Genomic DNA, 19921 nt, shown 5'->3' with positions numbered 1-19921 from the left:
AAAAAAAAAAACGCCCCAACACTTAGCCAAAAAAAAATGAGGCTTTAAAAAAAAACAGCTACTGGAAATTGCAATTCTGCCCGGACAGGTTTTACGAAAATGGTCATAACTCCTTCATCCTAAATCGGAATGAGGTGAAACCAATTGCATTGGAAATCTAACTCGAAGGGCTTTAATTTAATAGGTAGTGGCCCTTCCAGTTCCTTGTGTGCTAAGAGATACGCCTCTTTAAAGTTGACCCTCCAAATCGCATTTTTTGCGATTTTCGAATTTTGATACGGTTGCTCTAAAATTCGGGTTAGACCCATTTTCCACTCAATTTGACCCCCTAAATAAGAATATGAAGTCGAATTTCCGAAATCATGCACGGATTTTGAGATATATGGAAATTACAATTATAGGTGCTTCCGAAGCACATTTTCGGGCATTTTTGGGGTCGTTTCAATTTTAGTTAAGAACTTGAAAACTTAGAAAACCCACTTCTAGGATCAACCAAATTATTGATTTTCTCGACTCAAGTCCTTGACGAAAGTTGTTCTACGCATTGAGATCATCATCATGGTATAATTTATTTTATCGATTTCGTAGCATATCATACTTTGGTGTTGGGACAACAAGGGTTTGGACATATTTTAAGGTTTTGAGGTGTATTATGAACTTAAGATCAAAGTAAGACCCTTATTTCATCGACTCTAGCTTTGATATGCCAAAAATAGCAATTTACGACGAAAATACATATCTTTTATCGGATTATCGTGGTATCTTCTATTCTTGTGTGTTTATTATGGTCCTGCCTTGTTGTAATATGTAGGGGGGTTGTGAGAAAAAGTCGTTAGGCCACGTGAATTCAACAAAAAAATGTATGTTAAAGTTATTCCCTTCTTACGACATGTTTCCTTAAAGGGAGCAATGTAATTGGGTTGTTATCATTATTATACTTGTAACCATTATTGTTGATTGTTGGCTGCTCGAGTGGATATAATCATCCCTTGTCGGGATTCATATTCAGTTAGTAGTGTCCCTATGTCGGACACGACTTAGAGGCTATTCGTATAGGTTGCTTATAGCTAAATTGCTCGCTTTTAGCCTATTAGATGGTTATTGTTGCCCTTGGGGCTATTGTGGTTAGCTGCAGGAATGTGATTTATGCCTAGAAGGGCTATGTTCTGCATACAGGGCTATATTGATGCCTAGAAGGGCTATGAGTTGCCTACGGGGATATATTGATACGTAGAAGGGCTATGAGTTTCCTACGGGGCAATATTGACGCCTAAGAAAGCCATGTGCTGCCTACAGGGACATGTTGTTGCCTAAGAGGGCTATGAGTTGTCTATAAGCTATATTGATGCCTAAGAGAGCTATGTGCTGCCTATGGGGCTATATTATTGCCTAAGAGGGATATGTGACTACCTACGAGGCTAGGCGACTACCGATAGGGGTATATAGACTGATTGGCACCTCTTGGGCTTATGGGGGTCTGGGTAGGTGGTATTGTGTGTTGTTTCCACCTACCGAGCNCTACGTGCTGCCTATGGGGCTATATTATTGCCTAAGAGGGATATGTGACTGCCTACGAGGCTAGGCGACTACCGATAGGGGTATATAGACTGATTGGCACCTCTTGGGCTTATGGGGGTCTGGGTAGGTGGTATTGTGTGTTGTTTCCACCTACCGAGCTTATGGGGGCTTGGTTAGGTTGTTGTTTTATTATTTTTTATATGTTTAGATTTAGGAGCAGGTCAGTACACTTATCTTATCCTTGATTTATTTATTGGATTACTCCCAGTATATTAAGATACATGCTCATAATGCCCCATTGTCTGGGCGTACTGCATTCATGCCTGCAGGTCCCAGCAAACGACCTAGTAGACCTCCTCAACAACAGGATTGACTTATATCCAGTTGGCTAGCCCCTTTCCTCCGGAGCTGCCAGAGTTGGGAGGTTTGTTAGCTTTTGTTGTATATATTTTTATGGGTAGGTTGGGGCCCTGTCCCACCAATCATTACTACTCTTAGAGGCATGCAGACTAGTGTGTGGAGTGTATAGCTACGTTATGGCCATGCTGGTCTAGTTTGTTGGTTTGCTGAAGTTTGTTAGTTGTTTGATGTATTGTCTTGATATATACATGTTTTAAGTTTCGGTATAGAGATCATGGTGACCTTGACGTCCCAATTAGGACTTCTGTGCTAGTTGTCTATTTCTTTATATGAACTCTTAGGAGTAGTTGTTTCTTTTATATATATGTTGCCATGGCCTTGATGGTCGAGGGCTTAATTTTAAGTCGAGATATACTTGTTTGTTTTCTTGATTGTGTATGGTTGTTATGCGCTAGTAGCAAATGGTTCAGCAGGGTCGGCTTAGGCCTAAGTTTTGACATTAGGAGCCAGTTGCATCCCTTGAGTTTGGGGCATGACACGCCCCATGCCAGCAGTGCGCCAGGGGTCGCCTGGCCTACTCCTTCTGTGTTTCATTCGGACGTGTTTTCTTTAAGTCGTGGCTACGTTTATATTCTTTGTATTAGCTCCTATAGGTTCCATTTACCTTTGAGAATTCCTACATGTTCTAATCACATGTCCTAATTCACCGTCAAAACTAAAGGGTTCGCCTGGGGAGTGGGGACCAACGATGTTCTCGAGTGCTGCTACGCCTAGAATGTAGGCTCGGGGTGTGACAATAACACCATTCATATTCTTCTTCGCTCAAAATAATATATATATATATATTACTAAGAAAAGGTTTAATGTAAATAAGCACACCATCATCACGTATGTAGTAATCTTCTTTTAACAAATAGACTCTCTTATTTAATATTACTAGAATGACAAGATTAACCTTGTCTCAAGACAAATATTATCCTTCAGATTTAGTTTGTACCATTGCTTCCCTACAACCAGCATTGATAGATTGAACTAACAGCAGCTTGATGACTAATGAGTTCATTGCATTGTTATTCCAATTATGTTTCAATATAATTGTTCTTTGAGAAATCCTGAGGGCTAGGTTGTGCACACTTTGAATCTCGATAGATAATAGACCAGCTCACACGTACCTTTATTTTTCTCCACTTAAATATCAGGCTTTTATCACCGTTAAGGATATGAACTCGTGACGTGTGCCTAATCCATACATCACGCTTGCACTCTTACAATAGGCCAAAGTATAGTGGTAATCTTCTTCACTATGGTCTATCGGGAACAACCTCTCTACCTTCACAGTATAGTAGTAACTTTGTGTACACACATCCCAACGTAGGATTACACTGATTATGTTATTGTTGTCGATTTTTTATTATTATTATTAGATAGGTGACGTAGGTAAACAACAAGATTGGTGATGTTGTAACATAGGGTTTCGTCCTGCTACCTAATCTAGCAATATGTATGCATAACTACTACTGGAGTAATAAATTCTGAAACAATTCGGTGGAAGATTCATAAAAGGGATATAATTAATAACAGAAATTCAAAAATTAAATAAAATTTGATATATATATATAAAAAATATGAAAATATCGAATGTTGTTTGGGATTATTATATATATAACTACATATACGGTTCATATATATTATTAGGATTAAATTGAGTGAGAAATTGTTATATTTATATGGCATTTTAGCATTAGTATTATGTAATATGAAGAGTCTCATGACTCATATGTGTTTGCATTTCAGCTCATCCCTTTATGTTAAAGATTATTTGGAGTAACTAATTGACAATTTCTATTGGTAATTCCCTATATAACTTCTTACTCATTATTTATTTATTATTTAATATTTTTATACCTCATAATTCATATAATTTCTATGTCGTAATTCTTTCATTCATTTATTCACATTATTACCTCACCTTTTTCCTATTCAATACAGGAAAAATTTCGCATTTATAATACTGATGCAATAAAAATATAGAGTGCAATAAAGTTACTAGAGAAAAAAGTTTTATCTAGTTAAAGAAAATGTGTTTTTTTGGTGGAGTTTTGGACTCAACTCGTGTACAGAGTTTGTTGAGTTGTACATTGTGATTGAACTATTGTACTTTGGAGGGGACAAGTCAAGAAGATTACTACTGGATCGATGAAAAAAATTGTTGCAATGAGCCTGAATCTTCTCAAAGAGAGCAAGAAATTCACGCTTCAACTTAAAAATAATTTATTTTCTTCATTTTATTTTTAATTTTAATTAATAATTTCACCAACACCTCTAATTAAGTATGTAAAAAATACTCACTACCCCACAAAACCTGATTTTATATTCTCCATTCTCTTAACTTACATGTCCAAACAAAAAAGTGAAGGTAAAAAGTTAGAAGTATAAAAGTAAAATTTAAATGTATATTAAACATTTAAACTTGTGATGTTGGAGAATCCCTTTTCTTAGAATTTGAATTTTTGTGGTCAAATTTCCATAACTGTGGTCCTTTTATCCGGCAGATGGAGACATACTCATTGTCGTGGAGCGTTTTGGCCACCCTCCAAAATTGCTCTTCATAATTTTCTTCCCCCTTCCCTCCTACTTTTTAACTAGTGTGATGTATGAGATTTTTAATTTTTCCTCTTCAACTATGCTCCAAAATATAAAACCTTTTTAATGAGTAAATTGATTTTTGGAATTATATCAATTAATAGGAGTAAAATGATAAATTCACTATGTCAACTATTATTTTCTTAATAAGTGTGTCAAATCAGAATAAACAAGTAAATAAGAACAAATGGAGTATTTGATATGGTCAGAAATATATTACATATGGAAAATCATTTGTCAATGTTTGACATTAATAGATTAGGTTATTGATAAACATATATTCTCACGTACAAATTTGATTCCTTTTCATGAGCTAAATAAATATGCATTATCGTTAATAATGTAATGAGTGACCGTGAGACTTGATTGCTTTCCTTTCCTTTTATGAGTCAAACATATGATTTTTTATGCACTTTTATTGATAATATAATGAATGACCATGAAACTTGATTGCTTTCCTTCCTTTTCACGAGTCAAACACATTATTTTTTTATATATATACTTTTATTTTTATTATAAATTATATGTTCCATTTTCATCAAAGACACACTTTCAATTGATTTAGGGAATTGAAAATTAAGAATAGCTAAGTAAGCCAATATAGGCATAGGCAGCATGACACACTTTTTTAAATAATAAAAGGCAATTAGTAGGACTAGGCAGCAGCTTCAGCGTGCATCTCGGCTTTGATGGCAGCAGCTAATTGGTCATATGCTTCAGCCCATGCTTCTGTCATCTCATCGTTCCATTTCTTTCCCATTGCTTCTTCGACTGTTCTCAACAGTGCTTCTTTTACTACCTACGAATCAACTCTTTTATTTATCATTTCTTAATATGCGTGTTGACGAAGGGAAGGGAGCAGTGTATATGTAAACAAAATAAATTACGTACCTCAAAATGAGGATCAGCAACTCCTTTCTGAAGATGGATGGATCCCAAGTACTTGAGAGTAGTTTCACCTACCACCACTTCTCCCTTTTCCCGAAGTTGAATCGCCGATTCACATGTCTTTCCACAAAACAAGTAATCTAAGATTATTTTTTTCACTACTTTTTAGCCCATAACAAAAGAATTACAATTCGATTTTTTATTCAAATCGTTCATTACTCAAACGGTGAACACCCCCTATTTAGAACCATACTACTATTAATAATTATGTAAGGAGCGTCATATAAAATGAATAATAAGTTAAACTTTTAAGAAAATTCCAAATAGTCAAGTCATCCGTATAAGAAGACAAGTAGAGATCATGTGCATGCCACGTTCCTTATCGTTTAATTTGTAGTTGGGAAATATGAGGTACGGAGAGTGGTGATGAGATTGTATACTTTGGGCTTTTTAAAAATATCAAAGGGTATGTGTCCGGTTAGCTAAAAGTAGTATTTTCTCTGTTCAATTTTACTTATTCATTATCCTAAAAATAATTGTTCAATAATACTTGTCTAGTTTGGAAAATCAAGAAATAAATTTATCTTTTTGGGTTTGTTTTACCTTTACTATTAAATACTATTCACATCTAATATATTTCCAAAACATTAAATTTAATATATTCAAAAGGTAATGTAGTAATATTACTCCTATTATTTATTACTCCTTCAGTTTAAAAAAGAATGACATCCTTTCATTTTTAGTCAGTTTCAAAAAGAATGAGCTTTCTTTTTTTGATAACATTTTAATTTCAGTTTTCCACGTGACATGTTTAAGGCCACAAGATTAAAGGACAATTTTGTACATTTGACATAACTTTAATTTAAGACTACAAGATTCAAGTCTTCTTTATTTTTTTAAATTTCGTGTCAAGTCAAACTAGGTCATTTTTTTAAAAAAACGGAGGGAGTACTTTTTAAGGAATGTGTTAAGTCAATAGTGAACAAATATTATTGAACTGAAGGAATATATTCTTGGAGAATCCGACACGAATGCATCATGAAAAGTGAAGAGTCCGTACAACTTAGGAAGTTTCTACAAAGAATAAATCCATGACAATGAAGGGAAATATATATAACTAACCATCTTGAAAACCTTAACAGCATGAGCTTTAAGCTTGGGATTGTTCTGAGGAAGTTCATCAGAGTCCTTCAAGAATGAGAACATGTTCTTTGCTGCTGGTGCTATCTCCAGGATCCTACCAATTAATATTTGAATCCCAATTAGCTAGGGGAGAAAAGATCGATGTACATGTACACATGACATGAATCTACATATACACAGGCAGATCTAGACTAGACGCTACTAATTCCACAAAATTTACTATATAGATCCTCAGAATCGAATAACTCTAAATTTTGAATTTATCACTGTACGTCTTTATGTTAAACAAAAAGTTAAAGCAAATAGCATTAGTTACGTTACTTACAATGAGAAGAAACGAAGACTAAGTTGAGGAATGTCGTCTTGCTTCATGAATTCCCATGAATCCTTCACCAAAGCTTCTTGTTTATCTGTGAACCCCATCTTCTATTCTCTTATTTCTATCCTTTACCAAAGCATCCTTAACTATTTATACTTGTACAACTGTTTAGTTATCTTTAAAAATAGGCAAAAAAAGAAAAATGAAATGTACAAACAATTATATATATATATATTCTACTATATTATAAAAGGGAGTTTAGGGTCAAGTATAATATATAATATTCAAGATTGGGACTTTTTCCAATCTTCAATATTATATATTATACTTGTGGGACTTTTAAATTCTACTATATGCCCAAGTATAATATATAATATTCAAGATTGGGGCTTTCTTAAATATTATATATTATATTTATTATATAGTAGAACTTGGGCATAAACTCCCTTTTAAAATAATATATATATGTCACAAATGGAAAAGTCTCAATCAAGGAAGCAACATGTATCATTTACAAATGACTTAAAAAGCATTAAAAATTACAATAATTACCAATTTAAAATATTTAAAAGCTATATAATAAAATAGGTTGACTCTCAGAATTCTATCAGGCTCACATATATTGGGACAGAAAAAATAACGCATATTATTTTAAAATTACCAAAAAAGTATTATAAATAATAATAATTAACAACTTAAAATATCTGAAAGACATTTTAAAAGGGTTAATTTTGTAATTTTATCCATATCACATAAATTAGGACAAAGTGACCAGTAATGTACGTTATTTCAAAGTAACATAAAAATATTATAAATCGCAATAATTAATAATTTAAAACATTTTTAAAAAAATATGAAAATTTGGATGACTCTCCAAATTTCATTTGTGTCACATAAATTGAGACAACAAAAATAACATATATTGGGTCCATTTTAATTTATTTGTCTTATTTTTTTATATTTAAAAATTGAGTAAAAAAATACTATAAATCATGATAATTGACAACATAAAATATGTTTTGAAAAAAATACAAAAAATTCCACTGATTGAATCTATCGTAAAAATCCTATAAATCATGATAATTGACAACATAAAATATTTACAAAATGTTTTATGCGGATAGTCTTATTATGCCTTAAATAGCGTCAAAGAAAGTACAGGTTTGTGATAAAAAAAACTTATTCCTTTATCCACACAAACAATCGCTTCAAAAACTCGATTATTAGCCCCAAAACATACCATTTATATTATTGGGCCCGTGAATAGCACGAACAACATTATCTAGTTACAAAAATAAGAACCACTACGTCACACCTTTGCTCATAAGATATGATTCTTTGAACATTTGTCCAAGATAGATAAATATAATTATATCATTTTCTTTGTCTCTATTCACATTGGGGTGAGGTGGGGAGTTTATTTTTTAATTTTAATTGTGAAGTTGGATATTGAATTTTTTAATTTTCTAAAATAAAATTTATATATTTAAAAATAAGTTAAATATTGTTAAAATATATAAAAAAAAAAATTGACTTCCGACATTCAAACAATATCATGTTTGGAGGATGTTAATTTCTATTTATGTAGAAGCGTGAGGAGGACGATATTGGGTAAAACTATCATTTCTAAAAATTATATACATTGTTTATTTATATATTGTAAGTGATAATCTGCAAAGTCATTACGTCACTTAGGTGGCACATAGCATAAAGTTGTCTTTGTACATACGAAGTAGACTAGTCCATAGATGAAATATGTAATTTTACAATTTCTTAAATTTTATGAAAGGTCCTTAAAATTTTCTCTAGCACGGTAGATAATTCTAAATATATGACTAACTTATAAATATGACATATAAGTATTGAGCAATATAAAAGTTATTTTGACAATTTTCGTGTGCTTTTCTTTTATTTAACATTCGTTAGAGATCTAATGACAAAATAATTTACTTGAACTTGAAAGATCGTAAAAAAATTACGAGCGAATTGTCAATGTCTCATGATTGTGTTTAATGAAAGTCTAAGTTGATGACAATGTTATATCAGATCAAAGGTTAATATTAGAAAAAATACAAATAAGGGAGAGATTAATGCTTTTAACACCGCCTATGTCAGACATGATGTTGGGGAGAGGCACTGAAAAATTAATTTATAAAAACAATGAGGAACTATTATCCTACCCAACACCAAGCAAAAGCATTGATATCAGTTATTTGATGTGATGTATGCGCTTGATATAATATTATATTAATATTAAAATAAGCATGAACACATATAATTTTTAAATTTTAATTCTAGAAGTTTTAAAAAATTATAAGTTATTATTTAATTTTAAAGAAATATAGAAACAGAAATGATAATTGTTATAAAATGTTGTTATCATTATCATTCTATGTCGTGCTCTAAAATATTTATGACTTATTTTTTTGAATAATGAAGTCAAATTAATATAATTTAATATTATAACAATATAGGCCTATAAGCAAGTCACCCAGACAGTTAGAATCAATAATAATAATAATAATTAAAATCATATAATTAATAATTAATCAATTTCCCAGTTGAAATTATTGGAAGTAGGATTTTTGAGATTCGTATCAATCACTCTTGGCTCTTTGGAGTTGTTTAAGGTCACTGCTTCTCAATTTTTCAACTATCTATGAATACATTTTTGTCTAGCTGTGATTAGGGATGTGAATATTTTTTTGATAATTATCATGTTATTGGATTAAAATTTATATTGAAAATTTTGACATAATAATTTTATATTATGATTTTGATACGGTATTTTGTAAAGATGAATTTTGGGCCTAGCTAATTCAATCTAAAAAACTAGCTTATGCATGGGAGGATTGTCCAAGACCATATAAGAAGATCAAATTCCCACCCCTTTTTCGATGTGGGGATTCTTAACACTCGCCCCACGTCCATACCTCGTTAACTGGAGCGTAGACATGATAATATGGGGGGCCAACATCCCTCTGACTCTAATACCATGTAAAGATGGATCTTGGGTCTAACTCAACCTCAAAAGCTATCTTATGAAAGGAGGATTGTCCAAAGTTCATATAAGGAGACCAAATTTCCACCCATTTTCCGATGTGGGTATTCTTAACATATTTAGTATGCATTTTCCAAATATTTAATATTCTATATAGTATTTAATATTTATATTTATAAGAATAAATTACCAAATATCGTATTGAAATATTTAATTACAATTATCTCTCTCTCTTTCTATATATACTAGAAGGATGATGCTCGTGCATCGCACGTGCCCAACGTGTCATTGAAATAAATAAATTATAATTAAGAATTGTTTGTATAACATTGGCGTTATATTGTTACCATATGTGCAAAAAATAATGTTTTAAGTAAAATTTAATTTAGATTATTGTCAATCCTCCTATTTTGCAAAAATGAAAATTCAGGTAAATGTACTCTTAAACATTTGTATAAAAAGACCAAAACTGCAAATCATATCATCATTGACCACTTCCTTATGGTTTGATGGAGCCATCAATGTAGACATTACTAAAAACCTGGTATCATATGCCCCTGTGATCTCAGCTGAAAAGGCATACCATGAGCAATTATCTGTACCTGAGATAACAAATGAAGTTTTTGAGCCCTCAAGCATGATGGCTAAATGTAATTCAAGGCATAGAAAAAATATATGTAGTTCTAAAATAAAAAATTCATCCCTTACTTTGGGTTGCCCACAGTTTACAATCAAATTAGCCCTTGAGTTTCAATAACATAATATTACCTTGGTGTTGTATAAACCACTAAGAAAATCATTTTATTGCATTAACATATAATAGAACAACTTACTCTTCAAGAGCTCATGCTCTACCTATCCTTATGCTTCTTAATCTGGACGTCGTAGAAAGAGCACATATTAAAAATGTCAGCTTCTCTTCGTCTTATCTATATCTCATATACAAATTGTCTCTCATGAAATACAAAATAAATATTTGTTTTACTTCTATTGAGGGACATGGAAAGAGTAAAAATACTCAGAAAACGAATGGAGATTAAATTAGCTAAAAGTGTTGCGGAAGATGGTCACAAACATTTTAGAGCTCATACTTGGACTAAAAAACCTCCATTTTTAAAACTATTTAATTTGTCAAACCTGCAAAGACAGTAAGCAAAACACAAAGAATTAATAATATCAATTAGTGGTAGAAAATCTTAAAGGTATATTTTTCAACAATTGATTTATTTGTTTTAGAAAGTGTAACAACTTAATCCAAGATGAACCAATGATCATGACACAAATTTCTAATGAAAAAATATTATGCTACAAATAGAAGAGAAAACATGAAGAGTATATTACTCTATAAGAAGCATATGACAGCACTTTAACACAGTATTGTTATATTACATACTCAAATTACCACTCTTATTTTAGATTTCTTATGTTCAATTTTTCTGAATTGATCAAATGAAAAATATTTCTAACACTATCAGTTGTATCTAACTAATATGAACACATGAAACAGAAGCTTCGAGAAAGTATAAGATCACATGCATATAGAGTAGCAAAACTTGAAAATTGGAGAACCTGAAATCAACTCTTTCGCCTGATTCAACCTGTTGGTCCTTCTGACTATGTAACTTAAACAATTTTTCTTTGAATACCCCTTCAACCTACTACATTAGTAGCTGATTTTTTCCGAAAATTAAATGTAGTTCCAACAACAAAAAAATTAATAGTGAAAGATTATCCTGAATTTCCAGCCTTCGATATCACTGCTAATTTCATGGCAGCAGGAAATGATTCGGTAACTCAAATTCTTTCTCAACAATCACCTGAAAGTTGTGATATCACAGGAAAATTAAATCACCTCAAAGAGGCTTTAACATATAAAGATTAATCATTTTTTTGGGGAAAATATTATATGAAAAAAGATATTACGGAAAAAATGTCTACTCACCTAAGTCCACCGTTCAACTTCATTAGCTTTGAATCATTTGTCAAAACAATAAACTCTTGGAATTAATCTCTCTTCATAGCACACAAGTCTTACCTTCGTGGAGAAATTTTCTCAAACATATATATGACCGCATCAAGCCATTAATTATCTGCAAAAAGTATCATATTGATAAGAAAATACTAATAAAACTGCAAAATATTGGGAAAAAAATATGCATGCACAAAATCAATTAAGAAAGCATGCATGTACCCATAACCTTTACATCAAATTTCAACATACAAAGAGGCATCTATCAAAACTCAAAAGAATCCAAGAAAAATTGTGGAAGGCCTAAAATAAGAAAAATTTGCAGAATAATAGGAAGCATAAACACGATAAATAATGGACAAAAAAGACTAAAGATTTGTTAAGTAAATGGCCAATATCATACAAAATACTTACCAAGTAAACAACTCAAAGAACTTGAGAAGTCGAGTGAGAATATGAAGTAAAGTTAATTAGCTCCGTTGGAGATTAAAAATGATTGTCAATCTTCCATGGAAGTTGCGATGCAGAGAAGAAAGAGTAAAAGCAGCGGTGAGAATGAATAATAAAATGGATATTCCACTTTTTTTACATAAAAAGTAGTGATACACCAAAGTATATGCTATACACTTTTGGAAAATATAATAAGTAACTAAAGTGAACTTACTATTTTAACCTTATTCTTTTAGCCCAAGTCCTTTTCGAAGTACAATTTACATTGCTTCTTGTACCATATTTTGATGCAATGTTCATCCTTATCAACTGTCACTTCTAAAGAAGGGGTAATAAAATATAGAATATAATTATTAATGCCTTTTGTACAAGCAGCTACAACTGTTTGTAGCCTATATAAATAGTACAACTCACACAACTTGTTGTACAATTAAGTATTGCAGAGTTAATCCTTTTCTTGTTGGCTTTTATATATATATATATTAAACGCGATGACATGACGCCACACGAAGATAGGATTCTCATTTATCTTTTAAAAGACTGAATTCTCATTCATCTTTTATTGATTTTTTTTATTTTGCTTTATTCCCTTATTTACGCCCTCCGTTCAAATAGAGGAAAAATCACATCATTTTATCACTTCCGGCGATTAAAAGTCACACATTTTATTTCCCACGTCTCCCTCCGTTCAAATAGAGGAAAAATCACATCATTTTATCACTTCCGGCGATTAAAAGTCATTCATTTTATTTCCCACGTCTTTCTTCTTCTTCTTCTTCTTCTTATTATTATTATTATTATTATTATTATTAATAGTGTTTTGATGATTTGGGGCAAATTGAGATGAATCAGAAGGTTGAAAGGGTTGATAGTGAAAAACTGTATACGGTTTTTTTTTGTAGACAAGTAGGACTTTTTAAAGGGTTTGGGGGATTTGGGGGGAATACCTACAAGAGGGTATGATACAATGTGGAATTTGTTTGGTTGGTACACTTGTTGTCCATTTTTCGTAGTGCTTCATTTAGTTTGTCTTCTATTGGTTCAATTTGAACTTTAGACTTGGGTATTATTATGTTGCTATAATGTTGGACATTCTTTGTAGTGCTTTGCACTTCTCAACAAAGTGATATCAAAGTTTTGATTATTGTTGATTATCGATTTGAATGCTGGAGGCAAATAAGAGAAAGGTGGTTTGATTGAATGGTAGTTACTATCATACTTGAAAAGACAAGTTGAAAGATCTTATATTTATCAAACAGATGCATTTACTTGTGTTTGCTTCTACTATACCTCAGTCCATGATGAATGGGGAATGAGAATTTGAGCACTTATAGGTTTGTGGTGTATCAGACATTGGGTTGAAGATAATATTAGAAATCACATTATGAATGAGACACATGCCAGAAGTCTGTGGGACAAGCTCAAGAAGACACTTTATGTTTCAAAGACATGAAATAATAAGTTTTTTCTATTGAAATAATGGATGAACATCATGTATAAAGAGGGCACTCTTACTTATGATCATATTAATGATTTTCAGGATGTTCTTGATCAATTGTGTAAAGTTCGATGAAATGATATAGGGACTTTGGCTTCTTAATACTTTGCCATACTTTTGGGAAGCTCTTCGAATTACTTTGAGAAATTCTACTCCTAGTGATGTTGTAATTATAGAATATGCTAAGAGTGGTGTCTTGAATAAAGAGATGCGAAGAAGATCTCAAGGCTCATCTTCTTCACCTTTACACTCCGATATTTTGGTTACTAAAGACAGGGGAGAAGCAAGTTCAGATGTCAGAATGACAAAGATAAAAGTAGAGGCAAATCAAAGTCTAAATAAAAGAATGTCACATATAACTATTGCCACAAGAATGGGCATATGAAAAAATATTGTTATAGGTATAAGAGAGATATGAGACAACAATAGAAAGATGGCGATGATAAAAATTATGTTGCTATTGTTGCTAATGATGATCTTCTTATTTGTTGTGATGAAAATGTCATTAATCTTGTTCGTGATAAGTCTAGATGGTTTTGGATTCTTACGCTACTTTTCATGTCTGTCACGATTCAAAGTGTATCCTAGGCATAACATGGTGTATAGGACCCCGAGAGGCTCTACACAAGCCACTTAGCATGCATCATACAAGATAATAGAAAATCAAGAGATTTTAAAAGACAATTCATATCATAAAGAGTTTTATAAAACGAAGCGGAACTCTACAAAGTCTTAAAGACATCTAGTACATCAAGAGTGATGTAACCCGTACATCACATACAATACTGAAAATTAAAGACAATAGGAATAAAAGCTCGGTCCTCGGAACATGAGGACTCACCAATCTTCAATATATACTAAGTGATCTCTAGCCATGGAGATAAAGAAACAGGAGCGATGAACCATACATTTTTTAAGAATGTAGGCAAGAGTATGCGTTTGTACAAAAATATAGAAAGTATAATAGCAATGCATAGAGTTATAAAATCATGCTAAGAAGGACCTTTCATGTCATGAAAAGACCAAATTGAAACCATAAAATAAGAGGTTAGAATACATCATCGTAATCATGGTCAATGCAAGTAAAGCTCACATTTGAACACTTGTGAGATACTTCTTGAAGTAACCTTAGTTCATCATTATTGTGGGAAGTAGCCTTAACCGACATTTAAGATCATGTGAACTATAACATGGAATCCGATGTCTTTTCCACACCGAAAAGGGGTGTCCTAATGGTTTCATTATCAGGAAGAAATGAATGTTAAGTGCCTTACAACAAAGGACCGAGTGGTTTCAAGAAAAGGGGCTTAAGAAGAAGGTTATTAAAAGAAGGTCCAAAATGAAGATTGTCTTGTATTAAAGTGCTTGGGAATGTAGTCACTATTCATAGCCAAAATTAGTTCCTACCCGTCCTATAGCCTACATTACAACCCTTAAAAGACCTAATTAATCTTGAACTTCCGCATTCTTGAAAGTAGTGATGCAGTACACTAAGGGCAAGCCTATGGTTCGTTGGTGTGGCATGTGAATTCTTTTGAGAGTGTGAGAGAAATTTGCTTCCCACACCCATTATGGTTTGAATTTTTAATTTGTGAGTAAATCAGGGTGTTCACTTGTGGTGAGGGCACATGTTTAATGAAGGTTGGTAACTGATGTAACTGTGTATTCAAAAAATGTGCATGAGTTTGTTGCGTTATAAGAGTTCATTCTTGAGGCTAGATTATTTTGCATGAGTTGTCCTAGTGAACGCATAGAGTTGTCATACGTGTTTTGAAAGTCATGTGGTTGTTGTGGCCGAAGTTAGATTGTCTTTAGTTAGAAGGGTAGTAGAGTCGTCGTATGCATGAAAGATCGGAAGTGCTCGAGGATGAAAAAAGCTTTAAGTGTGGGGTTGTGATCTTAGGCGTATTTATGCGCCTAATAACCAATTTATCCCATATATCTAGCTAATTTTGAGAGCAAATTACTAATCGGTAGTGCAATTTAGAGTCTATTTATCGTATTTCCTCTAACCAATATGATTAGATGTTGCAGGGTGCAAAACAAGGAAAAGGAGAGAAAAAGGACACTATGATGAGGTCGGAGATTAGAAGTCGAAGTTGCTAAGGAGAAACGGCTAAAAAGTTGGAAAAATACTTTGTGAGGGAGCAACTTTGTGTCACAGAGCTGAAGCTAGCATGTGGAAAATGAATTTTACAAAACAGTGGAATGTGCGATGGACGCACTTCGCGAAGTTGGCTCAGGCTATTCGAAATGTGCAGCGAGAGAATAGGTCCACGTCGCGACCTAGACTGCAGAATTGTGTCACATGTTTTATTTCAGACTAAAAATAGTCCTGTTGTATTATTTTATCATTATTCAGTTTTAGGAAAAAGGGAAACACGATTTGGGCGATTTTGCTGACATTCTCTAGGGCTTTTCTTCTACTCTTTCATTTTGGTAAACACTTCTATGATCTTTGAATATTATTTGATGATGTTTCATTCTATGAGTTGTTAATTTCCATTATTCTAGGGTTGTAGCTACGATTAATGGTGTTTACTTCTTGCATGAATTGGGTTTACTTATGATTTATACTTACATTCTTGTTTAACTATTTTAATGACTGATCAATATTAAAATAAACTCATTGTCCACTCTTGAACTCGAAAGAAGAATAGAGGGATACACAAAGAATGTGAGAAACGTGTTCATTCTAGGGTAAAACTTAGAGTGTTTCATATATAGGATAGATTATACCTATATGTCGTGTTTGATTAATGTACAAGACAATAGCTTAATGTTCCGCTATTGGTTCATGTCTATCCCCGCTCAACGATGTAGTTAGGTTGTCAATGGTGGTACGCAATTAGAGGTCGGGAGATCATGATCGTAAAATCAACCTTGTGAATCAATAATGAGGTTAATCTGTCGAATGCTAGAATAAGTTATTATTATGTTTGTAATCGGTATTGCTACAACCCTGGAATATTTCTCAAATTGCGAAATTCCTTTGTTTGCAACTGTTTAATTGTAGTAATTAATATTTGAAATTGTTCAATTTAGTTGATACAATCAAATTCCTAAATTTGTCTTGTCACATACGTAAATTTATTTTAGTTACAATAAAGTTAGTGTTAGTTGATTTGAAGTCCTTTGGGTTCGATAATTCAGCTCGAAAGAGTCGTTGTACTACTTGATTGACTAGGTTCATTGCGTGTGCTTTTGGACGCAACAAGTATAAATGGTAACCTTATGTGTTTACCTTATTTGCGGTGTTACTATATAAATTAGCGGCACCGATGTCGAAATGAGACTTTTCTATATGCAGGTAGAAGTATTCCATAGTTTGTTTCTTAAGCTTGATTGGTTGCTTATACTCAGTCGGTCTAACCTACTAAGTACATGTGTATTGTACTCACCCCTAATTCTGTTATCTTCTTGATGCAAATCCTAGTCATGGTGATTTTCATAGCGGTTGATCGAATCTAGCGATTTCTTTCCATTCGGAGTTATGGTGAGATCTTGCTTTCCTGATCGTCATTGACCTCCCTCTATCATTTATAGTCTTTGATTTATTTTTGAAGACTTAAGATGTATTCCAGATTATAGAAATGTATTAGACTCTCTTTATGCTTATGATACCAAATTTTGGGAATCTCCTTGTTATTTTTTTCATTTCTCATTGATTTTGGCCTAACTTCCCTTTGAAAGTCTCGTATGTGTTATTTCTTTTGACTGACACACCAAATTAGATTCTCAGGGTGTGTGCCATCGTAACCTCGATTGTTGGGTCGTGACTGCAGGGTGGGCTAAATTGTGGTAAATGGGCGAGTTCTTAATTTATGGGTAAAAAAAATTTTAAAAATTGAGTAAATTATATTAGGGTATATATGAGCTAAAAGTATGAGTGTAGGGAATAAAGATATATGCAACCTTAAAGTATAACTGAGGGTATATACATACAATTTTTAAAAGTTTGAGGGGGATAAGGTACAATACCCCCTAGACTATGACCGAAATCCCAAAGACACACCTTAACTAAACTAAGGTCCTATTACCCCCCCCCCCCCTCCCCCTCCCAAACCCATTTTTTGTAATTTTGTATACATTTTTGGCTTACGTTGTATCCAAATATGCTTCACGCGCCTCAACTGCGTGGAGTCACGGAGTGTGCCACGTAAGTCAAAAGGTGTACAAAATTATTTTAAAAAATGAGTTCATGGAGGTAATAGGACTTTAGTTTAGTTAAGCTGTGTCTCTGAAATTTCGGTCAAAGTCTAGGGCTGTACTTGTGTCGTATCCCTATACTTATCCTTTTTTTTCTTATTTTATTTATCTACAACATAATTGTCACGATCCGAGCCTACACACTGGACGTGGCCGGCACTCGAGAACCATTGCTGATCCCCAAGCAAACATTCATCCTAGCTGACTACAAGCGGAAGACTAACTCAAGCATACAAAAGGTTAAAACTGAAATAAATTCAATAACTCAACTACCAACTTTAAAATAATCGAAACAATACTCAATAGATGAACTCAGAATTTGTAAAAAAAACTCAACGAAGATACATACTGAAACCACTCAATTTTGTCTATATATGAAGCCTCTACTATTACAGAAGAATATCGGGACAAGACCCACGACATTTCAAAACTGCTAACTGTAAGATAGAGGTGAAGTCTTCCGGAATATAAGATGGCTCACCAAAGCTGGCTGAAATATCACATGACCTCAACGAAATGCCTGTTGATGTTCCTAAATACATGTATTTGCATCATGAAACGATGTAGGCCAAATGTCTCAGTACATGAAATGTACGAGCATATAAAGGGAATTATAAAGCATAAACATAAGCTTGAACTGATAGAAAAGAAACATACTTACCTCTTCTCAATTCACTCACTCATCTCAACTCAACTTAAAGAAACATAGTTCAACTCAAATCAGAGAAATAGGGCAACTCAACAATAAGATACTCAACTCCGTGAAACATAGTTCAACTCAACTCTGTGAAACATAGTTCAACTCAACTCTGTGAAACATAGTTTAACTCAACTCTGTGAAACATAGTTCAACTCAACTCTGTGAAACATATTTCAACTCAACTTAGAGAAATAGGGCTCAACTCAACAATAAAAGCAATAATAAAGGATGCAATATCTCAAAAGTTGTTAAAACAATAGATAATAACTCAGTTGTATGCAAAGATACAATAATAACTCAATTGTATGAAAATACAATAATAACTCTTATTAGTATGTAAGGATACCAAATAACCTTAGCTTGTTTGGGAGATTCCATAACCGACAAGCATCATTATAAGTTATGTGATGATACAACGTCTAGTCCACGCTGCCAAAACTGTCCTATACTTTGCCGGGGTATAGAACCTACTAACTAAGTAGATCCACTAGTCTATGTTAAAAAGCAATAAGGAATCATCTAAAAAGTATGACACTTTCTACCCACGTTAGCTACATGGTTTATAAGGGTTGTGAGTTGTTAGAACTCTCCCTCATATCGGTGCTTAATACTACTCCCAAAATATAACTTAGCTCATTATGTTTTAAGGAAAAAATTTCCTATTTCTCATTCTTTGAGATTATTACTCAAAAGGTTTCTCTTAAAAGAGATAGTATTCAAAACTGCTCATGAACTCTTTTGGAAATCGGTGTTTCCTCTCATCTTAAATGAAAAAATATTTACTCTTGGGAATACTTAGTTCCCTTACATTATTTTAAAGAAATTAACTCAACTCTACTCTTCCTCAACTCAGTGCTCAAGTTTTTAAAACAAGTTTTAAAATAATTTGTAAAAAGACTTCTTAAAATAGGGTTCATGCCGAATTATGGACGTGAACGACTCAATTCAAGGTTTTCAATAACCATGCATATAACTCAATACTTGGATCTCAACAACTTCAGAACTCAAGGAATTAATGATACTACTCATCTCAAGAATGCTCGACTCAGATGGTTCATGCAGAATTATGGGCATGAACTACTTAACTCAAAGACTCAATGATACTTCTTATCTAAAGACTGCTTGACTTATAGAGTTCATGCGGAATTATGGGTATGAACTACTCAACTCAAGGACTTTCATGGATAACATGTAGACTGTAGTAGTCCCATGATTAGGGATAT

At 32.8% G+C, this 19921-nt stretch overlaps 2 protein-coding genes across 2 annotated transcripts in view; both read right to left on the bottom strand.

Moving 5' to 3' along the window:
- Positions 1-19921, bottom strand: part of LOC125857508 (malate dehydrogenase [NADP], chloroplastic) — a 1084261-nt gene that overhangs the window by 178660 nt on the left and 885680 nt on the right. The window lies entirely within an intron of this gene.
- On the bottom strand, positions 5024-7036 carry LOC125857524 (non-symbiotic hemoglobin 2). The gene is made up of 4 exons (XM_049537130.1): positions 6878-7036; positions 6532-6646; positions 5413-5529; positions 5024-5320 (listed from the first exon to the last, which is right to left on the bottom strand). The coding sequence occupies exons 1-4, from the start codon at positions 6973-6975 to the stop codon at positions 5177-5179; spliced, it is 474 nt and encodes a 157-aa protein (XP_049393087.1). The 5' UTR covers positions 6976-7036; the 3' UTR covers positions 5024-5176.

Source organism: Solanum stenotomum, chromosome 3, assembly GCF_019186545.1.
Source record: "Solanum stenotomum isolate F172 chromosome 3, ASM1918654v1, whole genome shotgun sequence".
NCBI classification, from domain to species: domain Eukaryota; kingdom Viridiplantae; phylum Streptophyta; class Magnoliopsida; order Solanales; family Solanaceae; genus Solanum; species Solanum stenotomum.
This window is presented reverse-complemented; position numbering and strand designations above follow the sequence as displayed.